At 39.1% G+C, this 12907-nt stretch overlaps 1 protein-coding gene across 9 annotated transcripts in view; it reads right to left on the reverse strand.

The window, feature by feature from the left end:
- KIF13A (kinesin family member 13A) overlaps nucleotides 1–12907 on the reverse strand; it is a 292610-nt gene that overhangs the window by 50541 nt on the left and 229162 nt on the right. For all 9 annotated transcript variants that reach the window (XM_077492249.1, XM_077492248.1, XM_077492247.1 and 6 more), the window contains 4 exons: nucleotides 7034–7196; nucleotides 3004–3144; nucleotides 631–780; nucleotides 202–363 (listed from right to left, as the gene is read on the reverse strand). In XM_077492249.1, the coding sequence (XP_077348375.1) occupies nucleotides 202–363; nucleotides 631–780; nucleotides 3004–3144; nucleotides 7034–7196 (616 nt within the window). The remainder of the gene's footprint in view (nucleotides 1–201; nucleotides 364–630; nucleotides 781–3003; nucleotides 3145–7033; nucleotides 7197–12907) is intronic.

Here is a 12907-nt window from a genome sequence, read left to right on the forward strand (position 1 = left end):
AACAAATTTTTTATGTCAAACTTGTTTAGACCTATGCTGTCATGAGCTATTTAACAAGGTTCTTGTCATGATCTGATGAAAGAACTGACGTGCTATATAAATTGGACCTCCATACATATTTATTGGAAATAAATACCTTGCCCTAATTGTTTACTTACCCTTATGAGCAATATATAGTTAGGAGACTGAAATTACACTTACTCGGCAAGTCAACTTTTTGGGCCTGTAGATTATTTCACCACTGTTGTCAATAATTTCAAAACTACCACTTTCACTGGAATTTTCTGAAGAGTCATCACCCACTACGCACTCAGGAACTACACCCGTAACTCGCATCACCTCAATATGAAGCCGTCCTGCGACCTAAGAGAAGACAGGCTGTTGGTAACTTTGCTGATGACTTTGTTCTCTGTTCTTACAGAGTCTGATAATTGTATCATCAACAAACAAATCTGTTAGTAACGTCATTCTAAACAGACTAGAAATGCAGTTCATATGTTGATGTTAGCAGTTAATATAATCCCAATAAATAACACCCATAGACCTTCATCCTTTGAGAGTTCTTTAAGTATTCATACAATTTATTCTACAGTGAAGTTAAATAAATATACAATACAAAATGTTTCATACCTCCCCCTGCTGGCTAATGATAGGCACTGCGTATTGAAGTTTAACATCATAAAAGAGACACTCTAGGAACACATTAGCTACTCCAATAAGATTGTGGTTTTCTTGTGCTTCATAAAACGGATCCCCTTTTTTATATGTGATTTTTTTATTCTGAAAAAAAAACAGAAATAAAGAATAGTGATACTGCATTTAGATACATACATATAATGTGCAAGCTGATATTAACTAGCAGAGCCAATCAAGCTGCTTTATTATCCAGACCAGTTATAGATTCATTTCTATAAATCTGCATCATATAGGTACATTTAGGAGATTAAGTGGCTGGGATTTCAAATCCCTGGGCTGGTGAAACGGCAACCCAATGTGTCACGTGATTGCGGGACTTCTGTATAATAGGACTGGGGGGGATGGGGTCCAGTGTAAGTTCACCTTACAGATTTTCTGTAAAGGTGAACTTACCCTTTAACTTTAGATTTCTTTTTTTGGTTTTATATGCTGTGTACAGTAATTCCTGCTGAGGAAGCATTACAAAAGTGACCTCTGTAGGGTGACTGAGAGCTGTTATTATTGTAACGTTCCATCCTATTACCGTCAAGTCAATATAAGGATATTACATAGAGCCCTATTTGGCCTTCCTACTTTTGGGGGTTTGCACACAGGGCTCGCACCGTCCACGTGGGATTAAGGTTTTGGAGCAGCAGGGTAAGAGAAATATCCCTTGAGTGATGTAATTGTACATATATGGAAAAAGATACACCCGCCGCTCCAGGTGAGACCAATAAGCCTAATGATCCAGTAGGTGCTAGCGTTGGCTCACCTCTGCACACAATTAAATAGAAAAAATAGCCGCACACCACTGTAGATCAAAATCCTTTTTATTTGGACATCCCAAAAACTACAGGAATCAGAAAGCTGATTATGTATTATTATGTATGTGTGTGTATATATATTTATTATATTGTCAAAAGTATCGGGATGTGAGAGTGAGAACGATAACACCAAATTTAACACACCTGCTCCCCATTCACACCTGAGACCTTGTAACACTAACGAGTCACATGACATCGGGGAGGGAAAATGGCTAATTGGGCCCAATTTGGACATTTTCACTTAGGGGTGTACTCACTTTTGTTGCCAGCGGTTTAGACATTAATGGCTGTGTGTTGAGTTATTTTGAGGGCACAGCAAATTTACACTGTTATACAAGCTGTACACTCACTACTTTACATTGTAGCAAAGTGTCATTTCTTCAGTGTTGTCACATGAAAAGATATAATAAAATATTTACAAAAATGGGAGGGGTGTAATCACTTGTGAGATACTGTAAATGTGATTTTTTTTCGTTTTTTATTTTTAATAAATTTGCACATTTTCAAACAAACTTCTTTCACGTTGTCATTATGGGGTATTGTTTGTAGAATTTTGAGGAAAATAATGAATGTAATCCATTTTGGAATAAGGCTGTAACATAACAAAGTGACAAAAAGGTGAAGCGCTGTGAATACTTTAAGGATTTACTGTATATAAAAATACACATACATACACAGATAGGGGGTTATTTACGAAAGGAAAATCCACTTTTCACTGCAAGTGCACTTGGAAGTGCAGTCTCTCTAAATCTAAGGGGTAGATCTGAAATGAGGGGAAGCTCTGCTGATTTTATCATCCAATCATGTGCAAGCTAAAATGCTGTTTTATCATTTTCCTTGCATATCTCCCATGGATCTAAAGCGACTTTACTTCCAAGTGCACTTTCAATGCAAAGTGGATTTGCCTTTAGTAAATAACCCCCATAGTATCCTAGTACTTCCTTTTTATTTTTATTTTTTATTGTTACTTTTTGTCAAGACAGTTTGCTCATGTTTGAATTATGCAGTCATTCATTTTGAGACTGTTGCTACTGACATCATCATAAATCATATCAATATTTTGGAACAATACACCCAGAAATACAGGCACTGATTATTTGGGCTTTTTGTTTAGCAAAAACAAGTCAAATTTCACAGTGGTACCGTAATTAGAATCCCTCCTTTACAGCTGATACACACTTCCTAATGGGAATCAACCTAAAATGACCCATCTCTACAGCCAAGTTTATTTCTGAGATACAGTATATAGTCCTTTTTTGTTGATGGTGCTTCCAATAATCTTTCCAGCCCTGTATAAAAAATACGTACACTATGTAAAGTTATGATGTAAGACGTAATACACTTGACTTGTGAAATATATTTTACTGCATGAGTATGTTTACAATTCAAAGTAACATATTAAGGTAGAGTGGGCCAACAGTGGGTAAAGCAGTGACAAAAAACAAGAAGACAACACAATAGGATGATTCAAGTGAGGGCTGCAGACCTAAATAAACTATTGTACCTGGAGTGGGCTTTCTTTCCATTCCTGGTAAGCTTCTCTCATGTCAATGAGCTTGTTTTCCAGCTTCTCAATGCTCCACACTTGGGTACCTTTACATTTTCTCCTCACTTGAATAGCTGGCTCACTCACTATTGCTCCTCTCTAGAAAGATATAGATTTTCCATTAAAATGTATGTACAGTATTTTGATATTGTCTGAACTAGTTAACAAGTACCAACATTTTAATATTTGCATTTTTAACAAAGAACACCAATTTCACATGCATTTATCCTTTTATCCAACTCTATGTTTTGCAGAACTCCTGCAGCTAGATATAGGGTTTCCATTCATTATTTAGTCAACCTCCTTAACCACTTCAGCCCCGGAACGAATTACCCTCTTAATGACCAGGCCATTTTTTTGCGATACTGCACTGCCTTATTTTAACTGACAATTGTATGGTCATGCAACGTTGTACCCAAATAAAATTGATGTCCTTTTTTCCCCACAAATAGAGCTTTCTTTTGGTGGTATTTGATCACCTCTGCAGTTTTTATTTTTTGCACTATAACAATTTTGAAAGAGAAAAACAATATATTTTACTTTTTGCTATAATACATATCCAATAAAAAAATGTAAAAAAAAAAACAAATGTTTTCATCAATTTAGGCCAATATGTATTCTTCTACATATTTTTGGTAATATCCAGTAGACGACTTTGCGGTCGAAACGCGTAGGGCTAGCGTTTCCTGCTCCCCATATTGCTTTTCATTTATATTTTAATTATCTGATCACGTGATTTTTTTTATTTCGATTTTTATGTAATTTAATTATTTTTTATAAATAAACCTTCAATGGTGGAACTTCACTATGCAAGGCATTGTGTTCATGCTTTCCTTTATATGGTGAGCCCCTTTGGAGCTACTTTGGATTAGAACCTTTGGGACACAGCTGGAAGTTCGTTGAGGCCTATGGAGTTCGGTGAACCGATCCAGAAGTTAGATAACAGATAGGACATCGGCTGTTGTGAATGTGACCCACGATCCAGCGTGTACGAGTTCCTTGTGACGTGTGGAGCCTTTACAAGCTTGTATGACACATTTGCTGTATGGTATTCTGTGTCTACCACTTTTGGTAAGAGTACCTACTTTTTTCTATGAAAAATCCTGGCTGATGGTTGAAGGCTTTTACGGTTTGAGCCAACGGAATATTTGAATCTAGTCGGTTTACCACTTGCTCCCGTTGGACATTTTAATCATTTGTTCACATATAGACTGTCATTTTTTTGCTTCTTCACAAAATATTTTTCACTAAATAATTTTTACTTATTTTTACCTATTGAGCAGCATAACATATATTATGCATGCTGTCATCGAGTAGGTTGTTTCACTGCTAATCCTATTGGGTTTAGGAGTTATTTATATATAGTTACCTCACATGTATATGTTATCCTACATTTTTTGGTTATATACATTTTTTTTATAAAATCGCAATGAGTGCATATTGATTGGTTTGCACAAAAGTTATATAGTGTCTACAAAATAGACCGACACTTTTGACACTTTTTTGGGACCAGTGACAATATTACAGTGATCAGAGCTAACAATATACACTGATCGCTGTATAAATGACACTGGCAGTAAAGGGGTTAACACTAGGGGGCGATCAAGGGGTTAAGTGCATCCTAGGGAGGTGTTTCTAACTGTGGGGGAAGTGGACTGACTGAGAGTACAGAGAGATTGCTGTTCCTGATCACTAGGAACAGACGATCTCTCTGTACTTCCCTGTCAGAATGGGGATATGTTTTGTTTACATAGGCAGATGCCCGTTCTGCCTCTCTGAGGAGTGATTGCGGGTGGCCAATGGACTTTGCGGCCGCCAGACTCGCACGCACTCGCAGTGTCTCGTGCACGAAATGATGTATATGGGTACATCATTTTGTGCAATAGGGCCACAGTATATATGCTGTGGGCATTCCTTAAGTGGTTACATTTGCACAAGTTATCGCTTGAAATCCATTTTTATGGTGCAACTGATGATTAATTGAAAATGTAAAACCATACAGCTTTACTAACTAAAATAGGCATTCGTTATCCTTTTCTATTTTACCACCAAGACCATCATGTTATGTGTCCTTTAAACATTTTCTATTAAGAAGTATTCAGAAATTACTCTTCTTAAATAGTAGAAGCCTAATAGTAAACTTCTAGTAATATTTTCCGGTCCTGCAAATGGCATGACCGACTAAAAGACAAAAAAAGTCAATTAATAATTATAATGTTGGGAGCTTTCTTAATACCAGATGTGACCTTACACTACAGGTAAAATGTGTGATTGTGGGTCACTGGTAGGGAAAGGGGAGGGCGATTTCTAGTTTTCCAAAAACCTCTGTTAATAGATCTTTATGCTAGTACATTTAAAACAGATGGACAAAAAAACATGGTCTGAAAGCAGCTGGTTCCACAGAGGACTACAGGATAAAAGTAAAAATCAACCTGTTCTCAGTTAAAAAGATCAAAGAAAAAGGCTGACACGTTTCTCTAAGAAGTGTAAATTTAATATAGAAGGTATATGAGTGGTTTTAATTGTAACAAAAATCTGGTGTTTTTATCAATATCCATACAACTCTGTAACTTAAGATAGTTTTGAAAGAAAACCAGTCACAATTGGGCTTATGTATGACTCAAAATTTTAATTTCTAAATTATTATAAATGTTCAAATGAAATCATGAAAGATTTATATTTGATTTTATCTTTATTAATGTTGGCTCTGAGAGTCAGGTTCCCGAAGTCACTTGAGGTTTAATAGTTAAAGCTGCTACTTTATAACCTAGAGCATAATTGCACGTACAGGCACACTTGCTACTGGGTCCTTACACATGAACTGTCATATCAAGCAATGTTTGTATATAGGATATGGAACAAGGCATGGGAGGTGAGCTACAGAAACCTTTGGTGCTGGCTTATTGGGGGGAAAACAACAGCAATTGGGGAAGGTTTTACAACTTATTTGATTCTCCCCTTGACATGCTCACACTGCCGGTGCAAGCTGGTGACCCAAAGACAGTAGACCATCTTTCCAATCCCTAAAGAGACAGGTTGGGAACTGACGTCTAATGTTTATGGCCACCAGGGGCGGACTGACCATTGGGCCACTCGGGCACTGCCTGAGGGCCCCATGCCACTAGGGGGCCCAATCAGGGTTGCCAGCCTCAGTAAAACCAGGGACAGTATGTAAAAATGTGTGTTTTTTTTACATCTGTCTCTGAAATATCCCTTACCGACATCCTTTTCGTCTAAAAATCCTGACATTATAGCTGCCCCACCTCTCCAGTACCTTCTCAGCCAATAGTAACATGTCTGTGTATACTGTGTGATTTTATACTGTGTATGTGTGTTTGTGTCTACTGTGTGGCCCCATAATCTCTGATTGCCTGGGGGCCCCATAATTTCCTATTGCCCGGGGGCCTCATGAGTTGTCAGTCTGCCCCTGATGGCCACCTTTACTAAACTGCCAGCTATTTGACTTCAGTTATCAGTATGAGATCAAGCACTGAACATGACAGCATCAGTCAGATGTTGGGTAGTCTCTCACCTTTATGCTTTTACAGCTGGCCATACATATAAAGATTTTTTTTGTTCAGCTTGCCGCTGGCTGTTGTATTTTGACAGCAGACACACATTGTTGTCAAAATACCAAAACAATTACCGCAGCTGATTGCTGCAGTCACTGTTCAACCAACTTTTTCCCACCTGGCTCCTTAATTTTCTCAATTGAAGCTTTAGGCCATGTTGTGTCGGTAGAGCCACCCATAGCGCAAATGTTGTCCAAACCATAGGAATCAGACGAAATTGAAGCCATGTACAGCCATCTTACGGTCAGAGATTAGTCAGATAAAAAAGCAAAAACAAAATAAGGAAGTAAATATACATCAAACATAGGCAAGCTGCAGAATGTAATAATTTACCACTGAGTAACAAATTATGGCATACACCAAACAACAACAGACCGTTCAGAGGTTTCAAGGGTACTAGGACTTAGTCAACTTACCTTTCGGTTGGCACTGAGATTGACTGCTGGGATTTGAAGCGTGACCTGATAGTCTGTGTTTTTGCCCATTTCTTCTGCTAAAAAGTTAGATTCTCTCACTAAAGTGTTGGCCTTGACAATCTGCTCCCTGAGCTTAGAAAGGCTCTGCCGAAATAGCACATCCCTGCAAAATACAAAATAACATTTAAATAAAACTTACAACATGTTCTAGCACATAATAACTAAAATATGAAAAGCTGTATTCAATACTCTGGAACAGGCAACACAGACAAAAACAAAATAATGAGTGTGCCATAACTCATGACAAATAATCAGAAATAAACCTGTATTAGTGTATTCACACTGAGTTGTAATAAACTAAATTCTAAGTGTTTGTTTAGTAACATAATTCACTGCTACATCTTTTATGGAATTTTCAAATAAGCTACTATATTAGTATTTTAAAGCTTGTTTTATGCTTACAAAATATTAAAACTATGTTGTAATCTTATTCTAAAGTAAATTTTGTTAAAGTACCCAACAGAACAGGAGCAGATACACTCAAGCACTTCATGGGTTGATATAGGATTTTGCAATTATTCTGACATACAGTACGCATTTATTAAGAGTAATTTCTGGGGAAAAGCTTGTCAACAACAGTAAACAAAAAGGAACAACCTAGCATTTTCACATATATAAAATGTGCATGATTTTCTGAAATGTGACATATTTAGGTCAGGAGATGCCATCTGTATTGTTTAGTATTTGTTGCCTTAAGTGTCCATATGTGGCACTGTAAACCTGGCATCTATGTCACAGTAAAATAGCACTTGCTAGAGTATAGATATGATTTTTAATGATTAGTAATTACCATGAGACACAAAAGACTTTAAATGTATTTAAAGCTCGCATTATCTACATTGTGTAAATGTAATGCATCATCAAGGTGGAACAAAAAAGTATGCCAAGTCCTTATGTAAGAGACATACTTTAACCACTTGCTTACTGGGCACTTAAACCCCCCTCATGCCCAGACCAATTTTCAGCTTTCAGCGCTGGTGCACTTTGAATGACAATTGCGCGGGCATACAACACTGTACCCAAATGAAATTTTTATCATTTTTTTCCCAGAAATAGAGCTTTCTTTTGGTGGTATTTAATTACAGCTCGGAGTTTTATTTTTTGCTAAACAAACAAAAAAAGATGCAAAAAAAAATCATGTTTAATAGTTTGTTATAAAATTTTGCAAACAGGTCATTTTTCTCCTTCATTGAAGTGCGCTGATGAGGCAGCACTGATAGGCTGCACTGGTGGGCACTGATAGGCTGCATTGGTGGGCACTGATAGGCTGCACTGGTGGGCACTGATAGGCTGCACTGGTGGGCACTGATAGGCATAGTTAAGGCGGCACTAATAAGCACAGATAAGGCGGCACCGATGGGCACAGATAAGGCGGCACTGATGATCAAAGATGGGCACAGATAAGATGGCACGGATGGGTGGCACTAAGGGGCACTGATAGGTACCACTGCTGGGTGGCACTGTGGGCACTGCTGGGTGGCACTATGGGCACTGCTGGGAGGCACTGACGGGGGGAACTTATTTTTTATTGAGGTGGCACTGGCAGGGGGTAGGTGGGCACTGGCAGGGGGCAGGTGGGCACTGGCAGGGCTGGCCGTGATCGGGACTGATGTCCGGTGATCGGCTCTTTTTTTTTCTCCTCGCGCTGACAGCTCGAGGAGGAATAATAGCCGATTACCGGCTCCGTTGTATCACATGATCAGCTGTCATTGGCTGACAGCTGATCATGTGGTAAGGGGTCGGGATCGACCCCTTGCTCGGATCTGTGATCAGGCGAGTCTCATAGACTCGCCGATCACAGAGCGCGCTGCGCGCGCCCCTCAGGGGGCGCGCAGGCCTCTCGTGCACGGGACGACGTCAATAGACGTCGTCCCGGAAAAGGAGATCCGCGCTGTAGCCGTCATTTGGCTATAGCGCGGATCTCAACTGGTTAAAAGAGAGCTGTTTCATACTATAAGTACAGGAAAAATATCATGGCTACTGGTTGTCACAGGGATGGACATAACTAAATAAAATGTGGTCCTATACCAAAATCATTAAGAAAATCTGTGCTTTGGCCATGCAGAGCAAAGCAACAGATTCACTCTAAGCCATTGTACACACACGGTCGGACATTCCGACCACAAAATCCGTCTGATTTTTTCGGACGTATTTTGTCCAAAACTGGTGTTGCATACACACGGTCGGACAAAATCCAATCGTTCGGAACGTGATGACGTTAGTTTGTTATGACGGGACTACGTTCAGGCTAGTAGCCAATAGCTTTGGTCTCGTAATTTGATCTGAGCATGCGTGGCACTTTGTCCGATCGGAATTCTCTACAAACGATCGGACAAAGTCCGATCAGATCATGTTGTCGGAAAATTTTTATATCCAGCTCTCAAACTTTGTTGGTCGGACATTCCCGACGGAAATAGTCCGATGGAGCCCACACACAGTCAGATTATCCGACAACACGGTCCGATCGGACATTTTCCATTGGAATGTCCGACCGTGTGTACAGGGGCTAATAGTGACTCCACCATAAACACTGTCTTCACTCACCCCATCATTTTGTATGGTTACTTGTTTTTCTTGCGTTATCATTCTTATGAGTACTTCCAAAAATATGTGTAATTGCATTTAATATTGGAGAACATGACAGTGCTTTTGTGGCACATAAAGTCTGCCATATTCTAGTTTAAATATGATGAAACCTTTTTTTTTTTTAACAAGATATGATAATTGAAGAAAAGCATTCTTCAATGTCTGGAATACGTGGTTATAGAAAAAGAGACGGACAGCAGACATTAGGTACAACAGAAACAAAAACAGCGTGGCCTACAATATCTGGGGAACTGACGTTCAGCCTTTATTCTGCTAATTATGGAAAATCTTACAAAAGCGTTAAACACAACCAGCATACATCGTGTTAGTATCATGAAGTTATATGAGGAAAGTGTTAAAACCCGTGAAAAAAAAAAAGAAAAACAAGCAATAAAGGATGCTTTTGATGTATATTAAGTAGTCATGACCTGAGTTCTCATTATTTCACCACACATTTACCAGTAAAAAACAATAAAGAAAGATTAGGGAGTCAGTTCAGCTATCCATCTAGGGGTCTTTAGCCTTTACGCTGTCAGATCATGCGCTCTACTTTTAATGGTAGGTGGCCAGACTGTTTTTGCAATTTTTTTTCCCCCAGTGTTTTAGGCCTCATTCACACAGTTGCAAAAGGGCCATAGAGGTGGCAGCAAAAGGTTAATTCCCTAATAGTTTGATCATTACTAAGACAGGTGGTGCAAGAATAGGGCTATGAAGCCATCCACCCCAGAATTGCTGTAACTTTATAATTGTAGGATAGAATTCACGCTATCTATCCAGAGGCAAGTGGTGGGTGGTTTAGAATATAGAAAATACAGTGTTCTTGTAATACTGTGTTCAACCACTGTTGTGGTTGTAATTTCAGAAGGTTTTGCATCTTAATGCATTCTAAGCATTAAGACAAAAAAACATTCTGTGTGCAGCAGAACCCCCCCTCAGCTCCCCTAATACTTACCTGAGCCCCAACTCTATCGAGCAATGTCCACAAGTCCCTTAGCCATCCAGGCTAAGGGACTCTCCTCCTGATTGGCGGAGACACAGCCGCAGTACCATTGGCTCCAGCTGCTGTTAATCAAAGTCAGTTAGTCAATCAGGGAAGAGAGACGGGGCCAAACCGGGGCTCCGTGTCAGAATGGCCACAGGAAGCTGTGACTCAGCTCAGGTGCCCCCGTAGCAAGCTGCTTGCTGTGGGGGCACTCAACAGGAGTGAGGGGCAAGGAGAGCTGAAGGGGACTCGAGAAGAGGAGGATTGGGACTGCCATGTGCAAATCCACTGCAACAGAGCAGGTAAGTATAACATGTTTGTTATTTTTGGAAAAAAAAAAAAAAGATTTTACAATCACTCTAAGGAATGAGTGGTCGACATCTGAGATACTCTTTGCAATGCTTCGAGCACTGCTCATCTCTAAGTCCAATGTCCATTTTTCTTAAGTAATAATAATGGGTCATTCAATTTGGCAAGCATAGAAGTATGTATTTTAGAAATAAGACCCTTTATAAAAGGGGTGTGCTATAAGTTAAATAAGTGAGCTATATGTGAAATCAGTTCCACTTTATGTAATTTTACTGTAGGTCTGTAAGTTTCTGTGGACTATTAAGGGCATGACGAAGTTCAAGATATCTAAAAAAAAAAAAAACATAGACCCTTTGGATTTGGAATAACACAGGTTCCCCTATTTGTATGTTAGTGTGTTTAATTTTTACACAATTGATAATTTTCCAACTGCATGCTAAATTGTGGCTGCTTCTTGAGTTTTGTTAATACTTTGTTTTATAGCAGTTGAAAGATTGTATTTTCTGTTATATGGTTATGTCCCATTTAGGACACACATTTAGTATGACAAACATCTCTGGAAAAAAAATTGGGAGAAAATTAAACCCTTACTATTTCCAGTCTGGTTGGAAGACAAAGGGTGATCCTTGGTGCATTTTAGGATCCAAGGCTGACTAGATCTTTTTTTATTTACCTTATCAAACTTATGGTGGTTTTCATGCCATTGTTGTATTAGTGCTCTTTTTATATATTTTTGATAATCATCAGCATTTTAAAGGCAATATTGCCAGATAATGTTAAAATTATTTATTTTAGATTGGTGGCTGGTAAGCAATTTTATATTTTTTGTAGCTGCTTATTGTTTAAAGTTGCAAGCATGGTTATTTCTCTATATTATCAATGGATACAGGTGGCTGAGAACCTAAAGAATATGGGCAAACAGAACTGGCGTTTGCTCCTCTGTGAATACCAATTAAAGAGTATTATCCCACTGTAAACAAGCTATTTGCATTTCACACCATATAAGTGTTAGATGTTTGCCTTAGTAGTATGTGTAGTTATTAAAAAGTTAACTACTACATTTGAAACAAATTCATATAAAAGTCATGCATTTAGTGGAGATGTGTCCACCACTGCTTTATTATATTATGTCATAGCGTTTATAATTATGTACAATTTTTAGAGTGTTACTAAAGACCGTCTAAAGCAGGGGTCTCCAAACTATGGCCCTCCAGTTGTTCAGGAACTACAATTCTCATCATGCCTAGTCATGTCTGTGATTGTCAGAGTTTTACAATGCTTCATGGGATGTGTAGTTCTGCAACAGCTGGAGGGCTGTAGTTTGGTCTAAAGCATGGGTGCTCAACCTGTGGCCCTCCAGCTATTACAGAACATGAAGTCCCATCATGCCTTTGTTTTTGGGAGTCATGCTTGTAACTGTCAGCCTTGCAATACCTCATGGGACTTGTAGTTTTGCAACAGCTGTAGGGCCGCCAGTTGAGCACCCATGGTCTAAAGACAGGGAAAAGAGGCTTATGGATATAAGAGGATAGAAGGCCCAAAATATAGATACAAGACTGCACAGAAAAGATCAGTGCTAAAAAAATAGACATACAGCATCCACAATTTGCTCAACATTCACTCTTTCACTCACTCAGATTTTTTTTTTCGGCTTGTTATTGTGTGGCCTGTATTGACCTTTTGGCTGAGTCGGACTTCTTTCTGTCCAATGATACTGCCTCAGTGTCCAGTAAGGACACCCTGTGTCACATACCTAGTAGATGAGCCCAATATGCAGAGGAAGGCCTCTCTTACGCCCCTGACTCATGGCCCCTGATAGAGTGAACAGGAGGTGCGCGAGTACAGGGTAGCACGAGTGCCTGGCAGGATCAACAGCTGGGAAGTAGTTCTGGAGTTCCGGATCATGCTGCGGCTGGGAATCAGCAGACTGGAGACAG

This window comes from Lithobates pipiens, unplaced genomic scaffold (genome assembly GCF_037356315.1).
Source record: "Lithobates pipiens isolate NorthernLeopardFrog02 unplaced genomic scaffold, aLitPip1_a1.2 Scaffold_19, whole genome shotgun sequence".
In the NCBI taxonomy this organism is placed as follows: Eukaryota; Metazoa; Chordata; class Amphibia; order Anura; family Ranidae; genus Lithobates; species Lithobates pipiens.